Here is a 21,377-nt window from a genome sequence, read left to right as displayed (position 1 = left end):
TGCTATATAGTCCAGGCTAGCCTGGAATTTATAATCCTCCACCTCAGCCTCCTGAGTGCTGGGAATCAGAGACCTATACCACAATGTCCAGTTTTCTTTTCTTCCCTTTCCCTGTCTTTCCTTTCTTCTCATCACTCTTCCCCCATACCTCTCTTCTTTCTTTTTGGTACAGTATCTGGCTCTCGTGCATAAGTGCTTTACCACTGAACTCTGTGGCCCTGGCTGTAACAAGTGCAGTACTGCTGCTCAGGGTAGAGCACAGTGACAAAGCAGGTTTCTCAAGCACAAGACCCTGGGCAAGTGGCTCAGTGGTAGAGCACCTGCCTAGAATCCCCCAGTGAGGGGTGTGGTGTGGTTCAATGGTAGAGCACCTGCCTAGAATCCCCCAGTGAGGGGTGGGGTGTGGCTCAGTGGTAGAGCACCTGCCTAGAATCCCCCAGTGAGGGGCTGGGATGTGGCTCAGTGGTAGAGCACCTGCCTAGAATCCCCCAGTGAGGGGTGGGGTGTGGTTCAGTGGTAGAGCCCCTGCCTAGAATCCCCCAGTGAGGGGCTGGGGTGTGGCTCAGTGGTAGAGCCCCTGCCTAGAATCCCCCAGTGAGGGGCTGGGATGTGGCTCAGTGGTAGAGCACCTGCCTAGAATCCCCCAGTGAGGGGTGGGGTGTGGTTCAGTGGTAGAGCCCCTGCCTAGAATCCCCCTAGCATGCACAGGGGGCTGTGTCTGATCCCCAGCTCCAAGATCCAGATGTTTGCTATAAAATGACAAAGCCCCATGGGTGTCTGTACATCTATATCATGAGCTACTAACCTGTTGGGAATCTCACCCCTACCCTGTAATCACTGAATGACTGCAACTAGATGCTCCCATAGCCACACTCCCCTCTTCAGCATGCATCTACAGTCTAGGAATCTGAAGCACACACACTGTCCCGTTCCCCCTCTGATCTGTCCAGTGCTTCTCAAAGAGATGCAAGAAGTGGCTCTCACCATTCAATACAGCACAGCCCGTGCCACCACAAGCCACCTGCTTCGCCTTGCCTACTTCAGAGAAAGGCAGGCACCGAGGGACATTAACCTGCACCGAAGAAAAGGGTGGGCATGGTTAGGAAAACGAAGGAGCCAGAAGTAGTAAGAACCCTTGGCTAAAGTCCCAGCTCACTTATTAATGCCAAAGATTTCCCCAGTATGTCTCACTTACTAAGCTTCCTCACCAAGGGCTCAGGACACAGAAGGGTCCTGAGGGGCCCAGTTCCCACTCTTCTGGAAGGCAGATGTCAGACTCTGCCCCTTGTTACATCTGTGCTAGACCAAAGTGTGGAAGGGATTTCCCAGAGTCTCTAAGAGGCTGATCTGACATGGGGGAGGGGAGAGGCATCACTTTTCCTTAGCTCTGAAGGGTATGTAGGGTATGCAAGGGGAGAAGGGAGCATCCTCCAATGGGACGAGATGTACCAAGGGAACAGGACAAAGACAGCCCACTCTAAGAGATCAGGACTGGTAGCATATGCCTTTAACCACAACACAGGAGGCAGAAGCAGGTGGATCTCTATGAGTTTGAGGTCCTAGTCTACATAGAGAGTCCCAAACCAGCCAGAGTTATGAATCAAACCCTGTCTAAAAAAAAGGAAAGATAAGATAAGCATGGTGGCACACACCCCTAAGCCCTACCCTCAGGACGCAGAAGCAGGAAAATTTCTATGAGTTCAAGGACAACCTGGTCTACAGAGCAAGTTCCAGGACAGGCTCCAAAGCTATAAAGAGAAAACCCTATAACAAAAAACCTAAATAAATAAATAATAAGAGTTGGTGAGATAGTTCAGCAAATAAACCCGTTTGCTGACAAGCTTGACTACCTGAGTTCAATCCCAGGAACCAACATGATACAAGGAGAGAACTAGCTCTTACAAGCTGTCCTCTGACCACACACATGCCATGGCACACATAGACATACATGCTCCAAACAAACAAGTGTAAAAACATTAAAATAAGCCGGGTGTGATGGTATACACCTTTGATCCCAGCATTCAGAAGGCAGAAGCAGGCAGACTCTATTAACTCAGGTCCAGGCTGGTCTACACAGCAAGTTCCAGAACAGCCAGGGCTAAAAAAAGAAAGATCTTGTCTCAAAGCAAAACAACGGCAAAACTAAATCAAAATTGTATTTGGCCACTATCATAGTGGCTCCCAGGGAACTGGATCTCCTGCTATCCGCACCCACAGGTGAACCTGGGCTTGGGCTAACTCTGGTGACTTGCTTCTACTGAACAGAATTCCAGAAGTGAGGGACTGTCACTTCAAATGATCCAGCATGGCCAGCAGTTATCAAATGGCCAAGCTCCAGTGAGGCCCCAGGGCACTGGTCCAGCAGAGAGCCTGCATCCTGACAACCGCCAGCAGAGGAAGGGTGGAAGCAGCTCTTTCTTGGTGAAACCCGGTAACAGGCTCAGGCCCAAGAAACCTGCTGCACGTGGCAGGTTCCTGACCCACCGTTACACACAAAATGTGAAGTGTTGGGAGTGCGACTCAGTGGAACAGCACCTGCCTAGTGCACTCAAGGTCCTGGGTGCCATTCCCAGAACCAAAAAAAAAAAAAAAAAAAAAAAAAAAAGGCCTGGGCAGAGAAACAGACGAGAGATGTTAGCCATTAGCAGTGTGAGTTATGGGGTTGATGAAGATGCTTTGGGAGTTTGACAGTAGTAAAAACCTTTGGGAGAAGGCTATAAGCTTTTTGTTTAAATTTATGGTTTCTTTTCTTGTTTGTATCGTTTTTATTTGTTTTCAATTTTATATGCATTGGTGTTTTGCCTTCATATATGTCTGTGTAAGGGAGTCAGATCCCCTGGAACAGTTCCAGATACTGTGAGCGGCCATATGGATGCTAGGAATTGAACCCAGGTCTTCTGGAAGAGAAGCCAGTGCTCTAACTACTGAGTCATCTCTCCAGCCCCATGTTTGCATGGTTTTTGAGACCAGGTTTCTCTGTGTAGCCTTGGCTGTCCTGAACTCACTCTGTTGATGACCAGGCTGGCCTCCCGAGTGCTGGGATTAAAGGAGTGCACTACCACTGCCATTTATTCTATGTATCTATTACCGACGTGTGTATACACACGCACATGCACACAGGACACAGAGCACACTGAAGGGCAGAGGACAACTTGTGAGAGTCAGATCTCTGTCTTCACCAGAGAGCAAACTCAGGTCGTTAGGTTTGGTGGCAAGCCCCTCTATCTGCTGAGCTATGTCACCAGCCTGCAACCTTTGTGAATGAATCAAAACCTACTAAACTGAATCAATAAAAATATTTGTTGGAGGAAAAAAAATTAATAAATTGCACACACTTCATATTGGTGAATAACAATTTGTAAATTATACTTTCATTATTAAGAACTCGCCATTAGGATGCCAAGCACAATAGTACACACCTTAAATCCCAGTAATTGGGAGGCAGAGGAAGACTGATCCCTGAGTTCAGCTAGCCTGGTCTACAATGAGAATTCTAGAATAGCCAGGGCTACACTGAGAAACCCTGTCTCAAAAAATAAATAAATAAATAAATATAAAAGAAGGAAACAAAGGAAAAAAATTAGATGCCAAGAACTAGCCACAAACAAGTAATGTCAGTAAAGAATAGAAAGGTAGCCGGGCGGTGGTGGCGCACGCCTTTAATCCCAGCACTTGGGTGGCAGAGGCAGGAGGATCTCTGTGAGTTCGAGGCCAGCCTGGTCTACAAAGGGAGTTCCAGGACAGGCTCCAAAGCTACAGAGAAACCCTGTCTCGAAAAACCAAAAAAAAAAAAAAAAAAAAAAAGAATAGAAAGGTATTAGTTATGGACTGGGGAGACAGCTCAATCAGGAAGGTGCTTGCTATAAGGACCTAAGCTCTAACCCATCCCACACAAAAGCTGGGTATGAGGGTGTGCACTTGTAATCCAAGCACAGAGAAGGCGAACACAGATCAGTCCCAGAATCCAGCCAACCTAGACTAATGAATGAACCCAGGTCTCAGTGAGGGACCCTGTCTCAAAAAATAAGGTGGAGAGCTTCTGGGGTATGACAGCTGAGGTTGTCCTTCCTCCTACAGACAGATAGACACACACACATATAACACAATGAAGAAAGATGTTAGTTACAAAATTAATCTCTACTTTTGGTTTATGTTCAAAATAGTCCTTTTTTTTTTTTTTTGGATTTTTCGAGACAGGGTTTCTCCATAGTTTTTGGTTCCTGCCCTGGAACTAGGCTGGCCTCAAACTCACAGAGATCCGCCAGCCTCTGCCTCCCGAGTGCTGGGATTAAAGGCGTGCGCCACCACCACCCAGCTAAAATACTCCTTAATAAACTGTTAAAGCCAGTCGGGCATGGCAGCACATACTTGTACTCCCAGCACTGGGGAGACGGACCATGAGCCAAGGCCAGCCTCAGTGACAGCTTGTATGTTTAGGGTCTGCATGCTCTGGAGCCTGTATCTTCCTTTAACTTATTGAGACAGGATCTCATGTAGCCAGGCTGGCCTCAAACTTACTCTGTAGCCGAGATGACTCGCACTCCTGATCCTCCTGCCTCCAACTCTTGGGTGCTGGAATTACAGGTGTGATCTCCACACCTGGCTTGTTCTGTTGTTTCACTACACAGCCCAAGCTAATTTCCAACTTGTCACCATGCCTGGTTACATATATGCTGCCCTAGGGCAGAGACACTCTATGACACTGTGGGCGCATGCGTACACTGTCTCATATGCCTTTTAGAAATAGGTGGGGGAAGCTAGGCAGTAGTGGCGCACACCTTTAATCCCAGCACTCAGCAGACAGAAGCAGGTGGATCTCTGTGAGTTCAAGGCCAGCCTGGTCTATAGAGTGAGCTCCAGGACAGGATCCTTGGCAACAGAGAGAAATCCTGTCTTGGAAAAGAGAAAAAGAAAAAAAAAAAAAAAGATCCGGGCGGTGGTGGCGCACACCTTTAATCCCAGCAATCCGGGGGAGGCAGAGGCAGGCGGATCTCTGGGAGTTCGAGGCCAGCCTGGTCTACAGAGGGAGTTCCAGGACAGGCTCCAAAGCTACAGAGAAACCCTGTCTCAAAAAAACAAAAAAAAGAAAAAAAAAGGAAGGAAGGAAGGAATAGGAGGAGAGATAAACTTAATGCACTATCTTAGCTGGTTGTGGTGGCACTTGCCTGAGATGGCAGCAATCAGTAGGCAGAGGCAACAACAGTGTTACAAGTTGAGGCCAGCCAGATCTGTGCAGCAAAACCCTGTCTCAAAGCACACACATACTGGCTGGGGAGATGGCTCAGTGGTTAAAGTGCTTGCCTGCAGGCCTGAGGACTTGAGACTGGATCCCCAGTAGCCTGCCTGTGACTCCAGCCTCTAAAGGCCAACATGGGGGATACCCAGAGCAAGCTACCCAGCAAGACAAACTATACTCAATCAATATGATAGAAAGATAATCAAGGATGGTTCCCAAGATCAACCACAGGCCTCCACATGCACACGTGCACGCACGTAAAACATGCATACACCACACAACACAGAAAAAAAAGCACACAAAAATAAAACAACACTGTCTTAAGCCAGGACCAGCTAGTCACAGTGGCCTCAGACCTCCTCTTCTTTCGGGGCGCTAAGGAGACAGCAGAGCAGAGGCAGGGTGACACCAGGCTACACACCTGAGTGGAGTCTGTGACCGAGGCCAGCTGCAGGTACTCAGAATTTCCCCAGCCAAAGACACCTCCATCCGAGGACACAGCCAAGCAGCAATCACCGTAGGTGGCAACCTGAACAACTGTCACCCCAGCAAGGTCTCCGGCCAGCTTGGTGGGTGTGCTAGTGATGTTGTAGTGACCCAGGCCTGCACAGTAGGAAACATGCATTAGCTCACAGACACAGGAGACTTAGGGAAGGACAGGCATATGGGTAGCACTTTGCACCAAAGCGGACAACAACAAAGTCGTATCTGGTCTACTTTAAACACCCTAGGAATGTTTAGGTCTAAATTAAGTGGAAAGACTGAGGACAGGAGGATGGCAAGTTCCAGGACAGCCTGGGCTACACTGTAGTTCCAGGACAGCCTTAGGAACAGATCCTCAACAAATGTGGTGCACACCTTTATGCCCAGCACTCGGGAGGAAGAAGAAGGAGGCCTCTGTGAATTCAAAGCCAGCCTGAGCTACACAGCAAGCTCCAGGATAGACAGGACTCAATAGAAAGGAAGGAAAGAAAGGAGAAAGAGCAAACTCTCAAACAAAATCCCCAAAAGTCAAGTTAGAAAATTTTTGAAGGGGCTGGAGAGATGGCTCAGCGGTTAAGAGCATTGCCTGCTCTTCCAAAAGTCCTGAGTTCAATTCCCAGTAATCACATGGTGGCTCACAACTGTCTGTAATGAGGCCTGGTACCCTCTTCAGGCATGCACGTAGACAGAATATTGGATACATAATAAATAAATAAATATTTAAAGACAAAAAAAAAATTTGCAGCCTGGTCTACAGAGTTCCAGGACAGGCTCCAAAGCCACAGAGAAACCCTGTCTCGAAAAACCAAAAAAAATAAAATAAAATAAAATTTTTTTTGAAGATGAACTAGCATTATATGATGAAGCTTTTAGAGTTTGCATAAATAAATAAAATAAGCAATTACAGCCTTTCTGCTATGCACTGTTTTGGGGGGGTTATAGTTCCAGGGATAGAATTACCAGTGAGCTATATCCCAGCCCAGTGAGAAGCAGTTTCTAACACTCTCTGGGCTTGCTAGCAGATCCAGAAGCCAGGCACAGTGGCATGCACCTGTAGGTTTATGTACATGTAGACTCAGCAGGCGAAGGGAAGAGGCCATTTAGGCCAGGAATTAGATGCCACCCAGGCAGCACAAGACCTTATTAGGCAGCTGGCCAAAGCACAGCACTGAACCACAGACTCTTGGGTAAACCAAGATCTCAGAAAAGCAGAAGCCCTGGTACCAGGCCAGGGCCAATGAAATGCCTTTTAGAGGAATGCTCTCTGATGCAGGTCCTGAAGGTTCCCACAAATTGAACTCAATAAAACACGAGTTCATAATCAAGTCACTAAGCCCCTGAGGGGATCGGGTACTACTGGCATGAGTCAGCAGAGGCAACAGACAAGCCTGCTCCTCCAGACTCCAATCGCTAGGATAAATGAGGCCCAGGGCTCTGCTACTGACAACAGTGCCGAGGAACCTCTGGCACCGTCTTGGTTCGTTTCTATGGAAACCAGCAGCAAAAGGAACAGAAAGGACGTAAAAGATGGCAGTCCCCAGAAGACCCAAATCTAGACCATTAACCCTACAGTCCACAATGACTGCAGAGGCCACAGACCAAGATCTTTCACCTCCCCAAGGGGGCAACAAGCACCTACCTGTCTGTCCATCGGCACCCCATCCACAAGAATAGACTTCCCCTTTGTTTGTGAGGAACAGGCTGTGGTCCTGACCACAGACAACCTGGCAGACACAGAGACACAGTGCTGTTCATGCCTAGGCAACCAAGCCTGTGCGGGGGGGGGGGGGGGGGGGGGGGCAGTGGATTCTCCATCAGTTCTTCCCTCCTCCACTCCCACACTGACCTCCCATCTGCCCTCCCCATCTCCACTCTGTAACCTGCCCTGTTGGATGGGCTGTCTCTGCCCACTTCACACTTCTCTGGAAGGCACCATCCACACCCCAGGGCTCTCCAGTGGCTCCACACCACAGGACCGCCTATCTACAGTACAGTAAGATGCCACACTTCTCCTAACACACAGGACAGATGCTGCACCAGAAGCTGTGCTAAGGCAACAGTCGAGATGCCCTAACAAATGGAACCCCCGAAGTTTAGTGACCTACCCAAAGTCACTCAGTAAGTGGAGAAGCGGGGACTCACATTCCCAGGCCTATGAAGCCAGTTCCAGAAGAACTCCACTCTACTGCAACCTTAGCCCTAATCCTGCTACATCCCCTTCACATCTACCCTGCACCTACATTCTAGCATCGGTTCTGGCCTGTGGTCAGTTTCGACTAATCTCTTCATCCAGTGTGCTATTTTAGGACAACCTGACGCAAACTAGAGCCATCAGAGAAGAGAAAGCCTCCAGCATAAGACTGGGCTTAGCTTGGCATGGTGGAACACATCTTTAATGCCAGCACTCAGGAGGCAGAAGCAGGAGGATCTCTGTGAGTCTGGGGCCAGCCTGGTCTACAGAGTGAGTTACTCGACAGCCAGGGATACACAGGGAACCCCTATCTGAAAAAAGCAAAGAATGTGCTGTTAAGCAAGCCTGTGGGCACCCCTGGGCTGGTGGTTCTGGGTTCTGTAAGAAAGCAGGCTAAGCAAGCCATAAGGAGAAAGCCAGCAAACAGCACCCCTCCATGGCCTCTGGCATCTGCTCCTGCCTCCAGGCTGCTGCCCTGTCTGAGTTCCTGTCCTGACTTCCTTTGGTGCTGAACAGTGTTATGGAAGCTTAAGCCAAATAAACCTTTTTTTCCCAAATTGTTTAAGGTCATGGTGCTTCATCACAACCACAGTGCCCCTAAGACACGCAGAGAAGCCCAAAAACAAATGTGACACCACCCTGTGCACCCGGCACCCTTCCAAAAGCACCCCAGAGACAGGCCTAGAGATCCTCAGCCCAAGCCTCTTACCTGAACCACCTGTCCATCAAAGTCCTGCATCCTGTGCACTTTGTGACTCTCACTGCAGCCAGGAACAAATCGGGAAGAAAGAACAGAGGCAGTCCTGAGCACCTCGCAGGCTGGGCCCCACCCAGCACCCTCCCTCCTCTAGTCCTACCTGCAGTCAGGTCCCCACAGGCACAAACATTAGAACAGCTCTCAAATGTGGGGCAGTTTGTTTGTTTTTGAGACAGGGCCTCTCTGTTACACAGCTCTGGCTATCTTGGAACTCACACTATAGACCAGGCTGGCTTCAGAGATCCATCGGCCCTGACTCCTGAGAGCCGGGACTAGAGTCTTGCTCTACCACACCCTACCCATAACCCTTTGTTTTTATCTTTGAGATAAGGTCTGCAGAAACTGCCCAGCCAGGCCAGGAATTTCCAACTCTCCTGTTTGTATTTTCTAAATGCTGGGATTGGGATTACAGCCACTCACCACTATGCCTGGCTCGGGAAAATACTTCCAACACTAAATTAAAAAGACTAAAGTAGAGGGAAGTTTTTTAAGATTAATTTGATAAAGTGAAAAAAATTCAAAAATAAATTGAGAACAGCCAGACGTACTGGTACACACTTTAATCCCAGCACTTGGGAGGCAGAGGTAGGGTGGATCTCTGTGCGTTCAAGGCCAACCTGAGATAGAAATTTACAGGCCAATCAAGGACACACAGTGAAAATCTGTCTCTAGAAAAATGAAAGAATTGCGGGGCCGAACAAAACGGTTCAGTAGGTAAAGGCACTTGCCACCAAACTCAACAAACCTGAGTTCTGTCCCCAGAAGCCACGTGGTGGGAGGAGAGAACTGACTCCTGCAAGTTGTCCTCTGACCGCCACACATGATGACATGCGCGTGTATACACACGCATGTTCATACACACAACATAAAAGTTTTAACAGCTTTACACGTCATGACCTCACCCTACAAACGATGGAGCCTCTGCTGAGGTAAGTGCTCCCTCCTTAGCATAAGGACCAGGTCCTACACTCAGGTGTACACCCAGGGTAATTAGGAGCCTTCAGGGTCCCCGCTGCGGGGAAAGTAGCACTATCGGACTCACCTGTACACTTCGTCCTCCACCACCTTCCGTCCGCACTGCCCGTGGGAATTGTTCCCCATGCTGAAGACTGAAGCACAGCCCGGCCGTCAGGTCAGCTCTGAGGGCCCCAGGGTCCCACCACCACATAGGTGGTCCTGGCCTGCTCACCCTCACTGTCCTAGGTCTCCCTCTCCCACACCCCAGCCCCTGCAGCAGCCCCAGGAGAGCGGCAGGGCTTCTCTTCCAGACCCACTTCCACCTCCAAAGATGGAAGGTCACAATTAACTGCTATGACCCCAGGAGAACTGCAATGGGAAGAAACCATCAACAGACAAGCTTCTGTTCAGCTGGGCGTTTGAGGCTAATAATGTCTCCACAGTGACCACTGTTAACACGTTCATAACCTGCAAACATACATACTCAGACATAAACATACACAATTAAAAATAAAATCATGAAAAACAAAAAACAAGTAGGGCTGCAGAGATGGTTCAGCCATTAGGAGATCTTGCTGATTCCTGCAGAGGTCCCAAGTTCAGTTCCCAGCACCCACACTGCGCAATCACAACCACCCTGCTCCAGAGATCTAATACGGTCTTCTGACCTCTGCAGAGACGACATGTATGTAGCATACACTCAGACACACATACACATGAATAAAAATTTAAAATAAATCTTAGAAAAGAGCGAGGGCTGAGGCAGAGCTCAGTGGTAGAGCAGGTGGCAGCTTTCCAGCACCGCGGGGAGCACAGGGTTAGCAAGTCCGCCAACACCACCTCCCAACCCATCCCCCAGTGAGTCTGCTGGGGAACCCCACACCACACAGACGCCCTCAGCAAGACTACTCACCACCTTCTCGGTCTGTCAGGATAAGGGAGTGTGCTCGGCCGCAGGACACCTGCAACACCTTTGTTTCCTGAGGTCTGTCGAGGGGTAGCGGGACAGGCGAGGGCTCCAAAACGTACTCATAGCCCCTGGCTGAACAGAAGCACACGTCACTAGTCGGCCACTGATTCAGCCACATCGGCTCTTACAGAAACCTGGCTGCTTCACACAGGAAGGAGCGCAGCAATAGCTCAGCACACACGCTCTGCACAACGCTAGCCTGAGAAGCCGGACTCCCAGCCTGTCCTCCCGTACTGCCTCCACGCCACAGGCAGGTCCTGAAGACTGGATTTGCCTCCTCAAAGAAATCAGGACTGGGGTGGAAGCTCAGAATGCTTTCCTGACATACACATAGACCATACACACTCCCCGGATGAGCAGTGAGTTCAAACCCTGCCTGTGCGACATGAAACCCATTTTAAAAAAGAGAAGACAAAGATGTGCTGGTGTGCGCATTTAATCCCAGCCCTCGGGAGGCAGAGGCAGGAGGATCTTTATGAGTTCCAGGACAGCCTGGGCTACAAAGAGAAACCCTGTCTTGGGAAAGAAAAAAAAAGTTGGCCCTAACAGTCCCAGAACTCAGGATGCTGAGGCAGGAAGCTATAGATGGAGTCCTAGTTTCAATAAAACCTAAATAAATAAATCACTCTCGTGGGCCAATAATCTAGCTGCACAAGATTTGATCACCAGCAACATACAACACACACACACACACACAGAGGAGAGAGAGAAACAAATCAAACTAAAACTGTGAGAGGGAAGAAGCAGTCTATCTCAAAGGACCAGGAAGTGAATAAAAGAAAAAATTAACTTTTTCAACTAGAGTGTCACAGCTGTGATGCCAGCACTCAGGATACAGAGGCCAAGCCAGAAAGACAGCACAGCTGGTAAAGGTGCTCGCCACTGAGCCTGGCAACCAGAGGTCAGTCATCAGGATTCACATGGCAGAGAGAGAACCAACTCCCCCAAGTTGTCCTCTGACCTCTGCACAGTGTGGCACATACGCCCTTCACACACCCCTAAACATAATAAAAAAGAGAGTTGGAGAAGAGGCAGAGGCAGGAGGATCAGGAGTGCAAGGCCACCCTCATCTACAGAGCAAACCCTCTTTGTCTCCACTTCCCAAGCCCTGGGACTGCAGATGCTCACCCACAGTTACGCTGCACAGGGATGGAGCCCAGGGCGTGATGCATGCTGGGTAAGGACCTTACCATCAGTCAAAGCCACGGCCCTTACTGCTACTCTTACAGCACAGCCAGACCATTATACTGAGTAGGTGTGGTGGTGCACTGCTTCAAGCCCAGCTCTCCGGAAACAGGCAAGTGGCTCTCTGGGAGTTCAAAAGCAGGCCTGGGCTAGAGAGCAAGATCCGGGCTAGTCAGCTATGTAGTGAGACCCTGTCTCAAACACAATTTTAAAAAAGCACTCTGAGGGGCTGGAGAGATGGCTCAGCGGTTAAGAGCATTGCCTGCTCTTCCAAAGGACCCGAGTTCGATTCCCAGCAACCACATGGTGGCTCACAACCATCTGTAATGAGGTCTAGTGTCCTCTTCTAGCAGGCATATATGCAAACAGAATATTGTATCCATAATAAATAAATAAATATTTTTAAAAAAAGCACTCTGAACTATTTCTAACTTGTTGTTGCTGTTTGAAGCAGGATGTCACTACGTAGCCCTGGCTAGCCTAGAACTATGCAGACCAGGCAGGCCTCAAACTCACAGATCTGCCTGCCTCTACCTCCCAAGTGCTAGGATTAAAAATTGCATCACTACCATCTGGCCATTTCTAATTTTTTTTTTTTGGTTTTTTTTTTTTTCAAGACAAGGTTTCTCTGTAGCTTTGGAGCCTGTCCTGGAACTAGCTCTTTAGACCACAGGCTGGCCTCGAACTCACAGAAATCTGCCTGGCTCTGCCTCCCGAATGCTGGGATTAAAGACGTGGGCCTCCACCACCCAGCCATTTCTAATATCTTTTAAATATTTATTTTTAATTATGTGTGTGTGCATGTCTCTGTGTATGCACACACATGAGTGTCGTGTCTCTGGAGACCAGAGGAGAGTGCTGGACCCTCTGGAGCTGGAGTGTTTAGTTTTGAGCAGCCTAGCAGGTGCTAGAAACCAAACTCACTTTCTAGAGAAGAACAGCACATGCTCGGAGGCTGCTGAACCATCTCTGCAGGCCCTCTTCCTAACATTATAATCGAAGTTTCCAGCGCTGGGAGTAAAGCCTGTCGTAATGACTTCATTCAGTCTTTTAAACTTTGGATTTTACTCAGTGTGTGGACACAGATATCCACGTACCACAGTATGCATGTGGCGCCAGAGGACAGGTGACAGTCAGCTTTCTCCTTCCACCGCCTGGGTCCCAGGTCAAACTCGGGTTTTCCGGCTTGGCAGCAAGGGTCTTGACCCACTGAGTCATATCCACAGCCCACACTCTAGGCATTTCAGAATGTGAAGCGACACACAGGTCAGCAAGTGCTCACCTCTTTTCTGTAGCACAATTAATAAAACCCAGAGACAGATACTGGGGTTCAACCTGAGGCTCAGAAAAGCAGAGCGGCCAGCCACTGGAGAGCTCTCGCCTCTGCGAAATCTTCAGACTGAAAGAGAGCGAGTTCCTGTCTCTTCCCATTTTATACTCCTCTCTAGTGCTGGGATTAAAGGCTGCATCACCACCACCCGGCCTCTATGGCTAACAAGTGTGGCTGCGGGGATTAAAGATGTGTGCCACCACTGCCTGGCCTGTATGGCTGACCAGTGGGCTGTTTTACATTCTGGTCTTCATACAAGCTTTATTTATTAAAATACAAATGAAATATCGCTACACTTTTTGTCTAACCATTCCATGTTGTTACCAAAGAGACTGAATCCAGGGGTTGCAAACATCCCCAAGACTCCATCTAATTTGGGTTTGGGTGGCTGTCTTGTTTTAAGAGGGGTCAGGTCTCAGGTAATCCAGACTGGCCTCAAACGCACTATAAGGCTAAGGATGACTTTGAACGCTGGATCCTGGATTTCAAATAGGTGTGTACCACTACACCTTATACCAGGCTTCTTCTTCTGGTCCACCAACCAGCTCCCAAATCATGACACAGAGACTTCCTATTAGTTATAAATGCTTGGCCTAGTTTAGGCTCACTTCTGGCTAGTTCTTTTCATTTAAATTAACCCGCTTCCCTTTATCTACCTTTTGCCTCAAGACTTTTTGCTTTTCTTTCCTTCTGTATATCTTACTTTCACTGTTTCTCCCGTCTGGCTGCCTGGTGGCTGCCTGGTCTTGCCCCAGACATGTCCCTCATTCTCTCCTCTTCTCTTCCTGTTTTTTCTCTTTTTCTTCTCCGATTTATTCTCTCTGCCTGCCAGCCCCTCCTAGCCTTTCTCTGCCTAGCTATTGGTCATTCATCTTTTTCTTAGACCAATCAGGTGCCTGGCAAATAAGGTGAAACAGCCGCTAAACATCTTTACATAATTAAACAAATGCAGCAGAAACAAATGTAACACATCTTTGCCCAGTTAAAATAATATTCCACAACAAGACCTGGCTTCAACCCTTGAGTCTTTGATATGTAGCCCAGACTGGCCTCCAACTCAAGCTTCTTCTCCTCCCTCAGCCTCTCTTCTGTTGGGATTAGAGGCATACACCACACACCTCTCTTCATTTGCTGCTCTAGCTTATTGCAAGGATACCTGCTTACTTTTATCCTTCCGGCTTCTGTGGAATCCAAGTTGAGAATCTTTGTTGAGTCCCATGCCCCAAACTTTCGTAATGTCCTTGGTTTTGGAGGACAGCAGTGTGAATCCATAGCCACAGGCAGCAGAGGAAATCTGAAAAAGAGTTCCCACAATGCACCATGGACTGATTTGTGATGTCAGTTCTTTCAGCAAGAAGTGACAAACTGCTGGGCAGTGGTGGCGCACACCTTTAATTCCAGCACTCGGAAGGCAGAGGCAGGTGGATCTCTGTGAGTTCGAGGCCAGCCTGGTCTACAAAGAGAGGTCCAGGACAGGATACAAAGATACACAGAGAAACCCTGTCTTGAAAAACAAAACAAACAAAGTGACGAGCTATTTCCATGCACTCATGTACTTCCTACAGCGACCGGGAGTCATCCCTCGTGCCATGCTAGCCGTCTCTTTTTTCCTTCTGTACGCACATCATGCACTGGGCATTTTCATCCCACTCACCATGACACAGTCCAGCATGGCATCTTAGTGTGACTATTGGGCCCACCCCCTACCAGCTGTGTATCTTGAGAGGGATTATTTATCCTCTCTAAAAGAGGAAAACAAGCCTGACCAGATGACCTAAGAGGTAAAGGTACTTGCCACTTAAACTTGATGATCTGAGATCAGTCCCCGGAGCCGTATGGTGGAAGGAGAGAACGGACTCCTGCAAGCTGTCCTCTGACCTCTACAAGTGTGCCATGACACACAAGCATGTGTTAGACACACACACACAAATGAATAAATGTTCACATTTTTTTCAAGGAAATAAGGGGCTGGAGAGATGGCTCAGTAGGTAAGAGGGCTAGTTCTGCAAGCTTAAAGACCTGAACTCAGATTCCCAGCACCCATGTGAAAGTCTGGCAAGGCTACAGGCGGTAGCTGTAATCTGTTACAGGGCAGAGACAGGAAAATCCCAGTAGTTCACTGGCCAGTCAGTCCAGCAAGATTGAGGACTTCCAGTTCAACGAAAGATCCTACCTCACGAGAATAATGCAGAGAGCTACAGACGAAGACAGTCCAGCCTCTGCATGTGCACGCGTGAGCACATGTGCCCACGAGCACATACCCCTTCACCCACAGGCACACAAAATGATATGACAGAAGCCCTCCTCTCTGGGTTGTTGTCATACATCCAAAGCCTTTCCGGTAAACAGCACCGGACTTGGCCAACGATGTGCAGGGTCTCATTCCAGAGCGCTGCCCATGCTACACTGCTACCTCCTCAACCCATGGCCATGCAGAGAAGGTGTTGTCATAGCTACTGTGAACTTGACACATTAACAGCGCCCACATCTTTGTTCAGTCTTTCACCTAAACCATCACCGGTCCTCACTTTCACTGACTGGGGCAACTCAACTTGGGATGGAAACGTCACTTCTGGTGGGAACACTAAGTCTAACTGGGGCAGAAGTGACCTGAACCAGGGGTTCATCCTAAAAATCAATCGTCTCCACACGACCCACCGCAGCTACACCCCAAGCTAGCAGGGGCTGCCCTCAACTTCACACCTGATGTCCCATGTCTCTCTATCATATATTATACACTCCCAGCCTAGTGCCACCCCACTATCTCTCAGCAGCTGAGTTTATCAGAGACCCACCAACTCCCTCAGAGAACCCCTTTGAATTTCACTGGATCCTAAACAAAAATGCAAGAGTATCACTCTTCCTAATCCTCCTGCCTCAGCCTCCTAACTGCTGCCATTGCAGATATGAGCCACAACTGGCCAGGCATACTTTTTGTTTTTAGTTCTAGCTAACTACTTCCTTTTAGTTATTATTTTCATTGAAGTGTCTGTGCGTGCCTATGCACACATGCACTCGGGTACCCTCAGAGTGCAGAAGAGGTGCTGGACTTCCTGGAGCTGGAGTCACACTGTGAACCACCCCGCTGGGTTGCTGGGAAACGAACTCAGGTGCTCTCCGGCAGTACACACTGTTACCTGCTCAACCATCTCCACAACTTCTTAGCTAAATATGTTATTAAAATTTGTTGCCAGGGGCTGGAGAGATGGCTCAGTGGTTAAGAGCATTACCTGCTCTTCTAAAGGTCCTGAGTTCAATTCCCAGCAACCACCTGGTGGCTCACAACCATCTGTAATGAGGTCTGGTGCCCTTTTCTGGCCTGTAGGCACACATGTGGACAGAATATTGTATACATAATAAATAAATATTTTTTAAAAAAATTGTTGCCAGGTGGTGGTGGTGCACACCTCTGAACCCAGCATTCAGGAAACAGAGGCCAGCCTGGTCTACAGAGTGACTTCCACGACAGTAGAGACCATAGAGAGAAACCCTATCTTGAAAATATAAACTTAGAAAAAAAATTGTTGATGCTTTGTGTAATTGTGCCATCAAAAGTGACAGTGACATGTCAGCAGGGCAGTGGTGCACATAGCTTTATTCCCAGCACAGGGAGAAGCATTCGGACCTCTGAGTTTGAGGCCAGCCTGGTCTATAGAGTGAGTTCCAGGACAGCCACAACTGAACAAAGTGACATGACCCTCTTTTCACCTGCTGAGTTTCCCTTTTTTTTAATTTATTTTATTCAATATACATTGGTGTATCTGATCCCCTGAAACTGGAATTACAGACAGTTGTAAGCTGCCATGTGGGTGGTGGGAATTGAACCTGGGTACTCAGGAAGTGTTCTTAACCACTGAACCACTTCTGCAGCCCGACAGTTTCCCTTCTCAGAGTCTTACAAGACGTACACAGGAGCCGGGCGGTGGTGGCGCACGCCTTTAATCCCAGCACTCAGGAGGCAGAGGCAGGCGGATCTCTGGGAGTTCGAGGCCAGCCTGGTCTACAAGAGCTAGTTCCAGGACAGGCTCCAAAGCTACAGAAAAACACTGTCTCGAAAAACCAAAAAGAAAAAAAGAAAAAAAAAAGACGTACATAGCACCATCCTTCTACTCAAAATCCTTATTTTCTAGCATCCTGGAGCCACCAAACTTCTGACACGGCTTGAGATCCACAGAGATGACCCACATGGGAAGCTGAAGCTAATTGGGCTGCATGGGAGAAAAGGGAAAAGATTCGAGTTCAGTTCCCAGCACCACATGGCTGCTCACAACAGGCCACAGCTCCAGTTCTGATCCGATGCCCTCTTCTGGCCTCTGTGGGCACCAGGCATGCAAGTGATACACAGACAAATACACAAGCAAAACACACACACACAAAAAAAAAAAATAAACAAAAAATTATAGGTCTAAAAAATGATGCCCTGCCTGGTGGTGCATGCCTTTAATCCCAGCACTTAGGAGGAACTCTCTCTTGAGAATTTGAGGCAGGACAACCAGGGCTGTTATACACAGAGAAACTCTGTCTCAAAAAGAAAAAAACATTATGCTCAGCACATGAAGATTATTCTCATGCTCAGCGATGCCTGTTTATTTAACACTCAACAAATATTTGACGAGCTCATGGCATCAGCTAATCTGCTCATGTGTGAAAGGCGCTGACCAGTATCTAGCAGTGTCAGCTAAAGTGAGATCCTGACAGGAGGACATACAGGAGGGGACCTCAGCCACAGTCTACGAAGAGGTTCATGAATGTTTGCCCAACAAGCAAGAATTGTGCTAGACAAGACTGCGTCTGCTGACAAACACCTGCAGTCCCAGCACGGAGGGTACTGAAGCAGGGGGATCACAACTCTAACGTCAGTCTGGACTACACACTGAGATTGAGGCCAACTTGGGTTACATATCAATTCTGTCTCAAAGTAAAAATAAAAAATGTTAGCTTTTACTAATTCAATTTAACACTATACTAAAAGTGTCCCCCACCCCCATGCCATTAAATCAAGCAAGAAAAAGAAAAGAAGCATCCAATTAGAAAGAAGGACAGAAAGCTACCTCTATCCACGGGCCACCTGCACATAGAAAACACTGAGAAATGCACAAAAGTCTGTAAGCACAGGGGCTGGGGCCAGGTCTAATGAAGCACACCTTCAATCCCAGCACTCAGAAGGCAGGGCTGGGAGGTTCTCTGTGAGTTCTAGGCCAACCTGGTCTACAAAGTGAATTTCAGGACACCCAGAGCTACATAATAGAGAAAACGAAACAAAATAAACAAACAAGAACAGGCTGGAGAGATGGATGGCTCCATGGTTAAGAGCACTTCTAGTCCTTTCAGAGGACCTGGGTTTGACTCCCAACACCTACCATGGAGGCTCACACCTGCAGTAGTTTTGCAGTTTTGGCCCACTAACCAGCTCGCAAATCATAACCAGAGACTTATTAGTTATGAACGCTCGGCCTTATCCTAAGCTTGTCCCACTAGCTCTTATAATTTATTTGAACCTGTTTCTCTTCATCTACATTTTGCCTTGAGGCTTTTTACCTTCCTTTTATTCTGTATTTTCTACTCCATGTCTGGCTGGCTGGTCAGGCCCTGGGGAACTCCTGTGCTCTTCTTTCTCCCTTCTCTCCTCGAACTTATTCTGTCGGTCAGCCCCGCCAATCCCTCTACTGCCTAGCTATTGACCATTCAGCTTGTTTTTTTTTTTTTGTTTTTTTTTTTTTTTTTGGTTTTTCGAGACAGGGTTTCTCTGTGGCTTTTGGAGCCTGTCCTGGAACTAGCTCTGTAGACCAGGCTGGTCTCGAACTCACAGAGATCCACCTACCTCTGCCTCCCGAGTGCTGGGATTAAAGGCGTGCGCCACCATCGCCCGGCCGACCATTCAGCTTTTTATTAAACCAATTAGGTGCCTTAGGCACGCAAAGCCACACATCTTTACATGTTAAACAAATGCAACATAAACAAATGTGATACATCGTCACATACTACCATCTCTTGTGGGCTCCATGGACACCAGGCACACAAGTGATACAGACATACACACAGGCAACACCATAGACATTAAAAATTTTTTTAAAATCTATAAAACCTTTAACAAGTTCAGCAAAGCCACAAGGAAGAAGACTGATATACCACCTGGGTAGCAGTGGCAAATGCCTTTAACCCCAGCACTTGGGAGGCAGAGGCAGGCAGATCTCAGTGAGTTCGAGGCCAGCCTGGTCTAAAAAGTAAGTTCCAGGCCAGCCAGAGCTACACAGAGAAACCCTGTTTTTGAAAAACAAAATAATAATAATAATAAACCAAAACAAACAAACAAACAAGAAACCTGTAGGGCTGGAGGTATAGCTCACTGTAGAATGCTTGCCTAGCACAATACAATTCTGGGTTTGATTCCCCCCACTACAGACAATAACAAAAGTGTACTTCTATAAAATGTCAATAAATAATCCCAAAAGAAAGGGTGGTTTGTTTTTATAACTAAAGATGCTAGCACAACTAGCTACAAGCAAAAAGATGGAGACCCTCATCTCACACTGTTTACAAAAAAAAAAAAAAAATTCCAGGCTGGGGACGTAGCTCAGCTGATACAGTGCTATCAGGGCATGCATAAAACCCTGGGTTCCATCTCCAGCACCACTCCAACCAGAAACGGTGGCACATAGCTGTAATCTCAGCATCTTGAAGGTAGAGACAGGGTTTAACTACGTAGCCCAAGCCTGTCTGCAACTTGTGCGACTTGTCTCAACTGTCCAGTCCTGGACTACAGGTCTGGCCACCACAGCAGACCTACTGAGCCCTTTTCAAATGTAAGCCCCTTCAGAGGCACCATGTGCAGCCTCCCAGCTTCTCTCTCCAACTGCTCACTGACATTTCCTTTCCTAGCTGTTCATCACTTACTCCAGCCAACACATCTCTTGACCTCACGGCGTCTTTTTAGCCTGAGTACGAATACCATCGTTTCTACGCTACCAGCTAAGGGGGCTTTGGGCCTTTCTTAACCTCCTTTCATCCCCAGTAACTGGAGGCGAGACTCCTGGCGTGCTGAGCAAATAATCCAAGATGGGCAGAAAACCTGATGTGGTTGTCAACCTATGCAATCAGGCAAGAAAAATAAACGAAGACACAAAACTTTCTCTAGCCACAAGCAAACCGCACACACACACAAAAAAATGCTAAGACACAGAAGCAAGTTCAAGCAGTCAAAAGCAGAGGCCTGAGATAAACAATCTTCTTGGCCTTCCCCAACAAATGCCAGGAACTAGGAGGTCAAACTCCCGGAAGTCGGCCACCTAGGGAAGAACGTCCCCTACGAGAGGCGTGAGGATGCCGGGGCCCTCACCTTATGGTCCAGCTCCAGGCGGTAAGGTACCGGCTGGATCCTGCGTCGGGGCCGCAGCCCAGCGCGGGGTTCGGGCCCCGAGGCCGGCACCACGAAGCTGGGAACTCCGAGAGCCCCCGAGAAGCTGAAGCCCCATACGAAGACTCGATCGGCGCGGACCGCGCGCTCGCCTACATACTGGAACACCGGCGCGTCCGCCTCGGCCTCGGCCGCCTCACGCCGGCTCCGTGAGCTCCCGGCCGCTCTCCAGTGCTCGCGGGCCGGTGCCGACCATTTCAGCCGTCGCCCCAGAAGAGTCCCGGCCGCCGCCAGCATCCTCCGCTTCACGCCTTAGCCGCTTATGGGCGCCGCCATCTTGCGTTACCCTTGACCCTCCCTGGCCTGGCGGAAGTAGATGCGGCCATACTTACTAATGGCTGAAGGCGAAGCGCTTAGGGAAATGCAGCCATATTTACTATTGGCAGATGGAGGTCCTACCAGAACTACTCCTAGGTGAAAGCAAACACTGTGGGAAATCTATAGCTTTACCGTAGTTATCCATGAGCAGGGGACTTAAATGAGTGTCCCAGTATTATTTGAAGATGCCTGTGAAGTGTTGCCGCCCTATGGTTCTTACTGCCCCTTTTCAAGTTCTAAGAATTTCAGTTGCTAGGGATTGAACGCAGGGCCTCACACATACTTAGGGTATAGATTAACACTGAGCCACTCTCCCAGCCCCACGAATTGTTTTTTAAATATTGAAAGGAGTTAGAGGAAGCATTCTAGATGCTTATTTCACTGGAGCGAAAATGAGAACGGTAGCCTGTAACCCCATCTGTACCCCAGTTATAGGGCTGAGGCAAATTGCTGCAAATTGGAAGCCAGCCTGGAAGAGAAGAAATCTTTTTTTTTTTTTAATATTTATTTATTTATTTACTATGTATACAGCTAGC

At 48.3% G+C, this 21,377-nt stretch overlaps 1 protein-coding gene across 1 annotated transcript in view; it reads right to left on the bottom strand.

Moving 5' to 3' along the window:
- Rcc1l (RCC1 like) overlaps positions 1–20,815 on the bottom strand; it is a 32,839-nt gene extending 12,024 nt beyond the window's left edge. Inside the window, exons 1-8 of the mRNA XM_075977626.1 lie at positions 20,446–20,815; positions 14,274–14,403; positions 10,538–10,666; positions 9,710–9,776; positions 8,620–8,671; positions 7,359–7,443; positions 5,658–5,839; positions 985–1,072 (exon numbers count right to left, since the gene is read on the bottom strand). Of these exons, the coding sequence (XP_075833741.1) occupies positions 985–1,072; positions 5,658–5,839; positions 7,359–7,443; positions 8,620–8,671; positions 9,710–9,776; positions 10,538–10,666; positions 14,274–14,403; positions 20,446–20,760 (1,048 nt within the window). The 5' untranslated portion in view covers positions 20,761–20,815. The remainder of the gene's footprint in view (positions 1–984; positions 1,073–5,657; positions 5,840–7,358; positions 7,444–8,619; positions 8,672–9,709; positions 9,777–10,537; positions 10,667–14,273; positions 14,404–20,445) is intronic.
- Positions 20,816–21,377: the final 562 nt, after the last annotated feature.

This window comes from Microtus pennsylvanicus, chromosome 1, assembly GCF_037038515.1.
Source record: "Microtus pennsylvanicus isolate mMicPen1 chromosome 1, mMicPen1.hap1, whole genome shotgun sequence".
Taxonomy (NCBI): Eukaryota; Metazoa; Chordata; class Mammalia; order Rodentia; family Cricetidae; genus Microtus; species Microtus pennsylvanicus.
The sequence above is the reverse complement of the archived record's forward strand: the minus strand, read 5'-3'. Positions and strand labels throughout refer to the sequence as shown.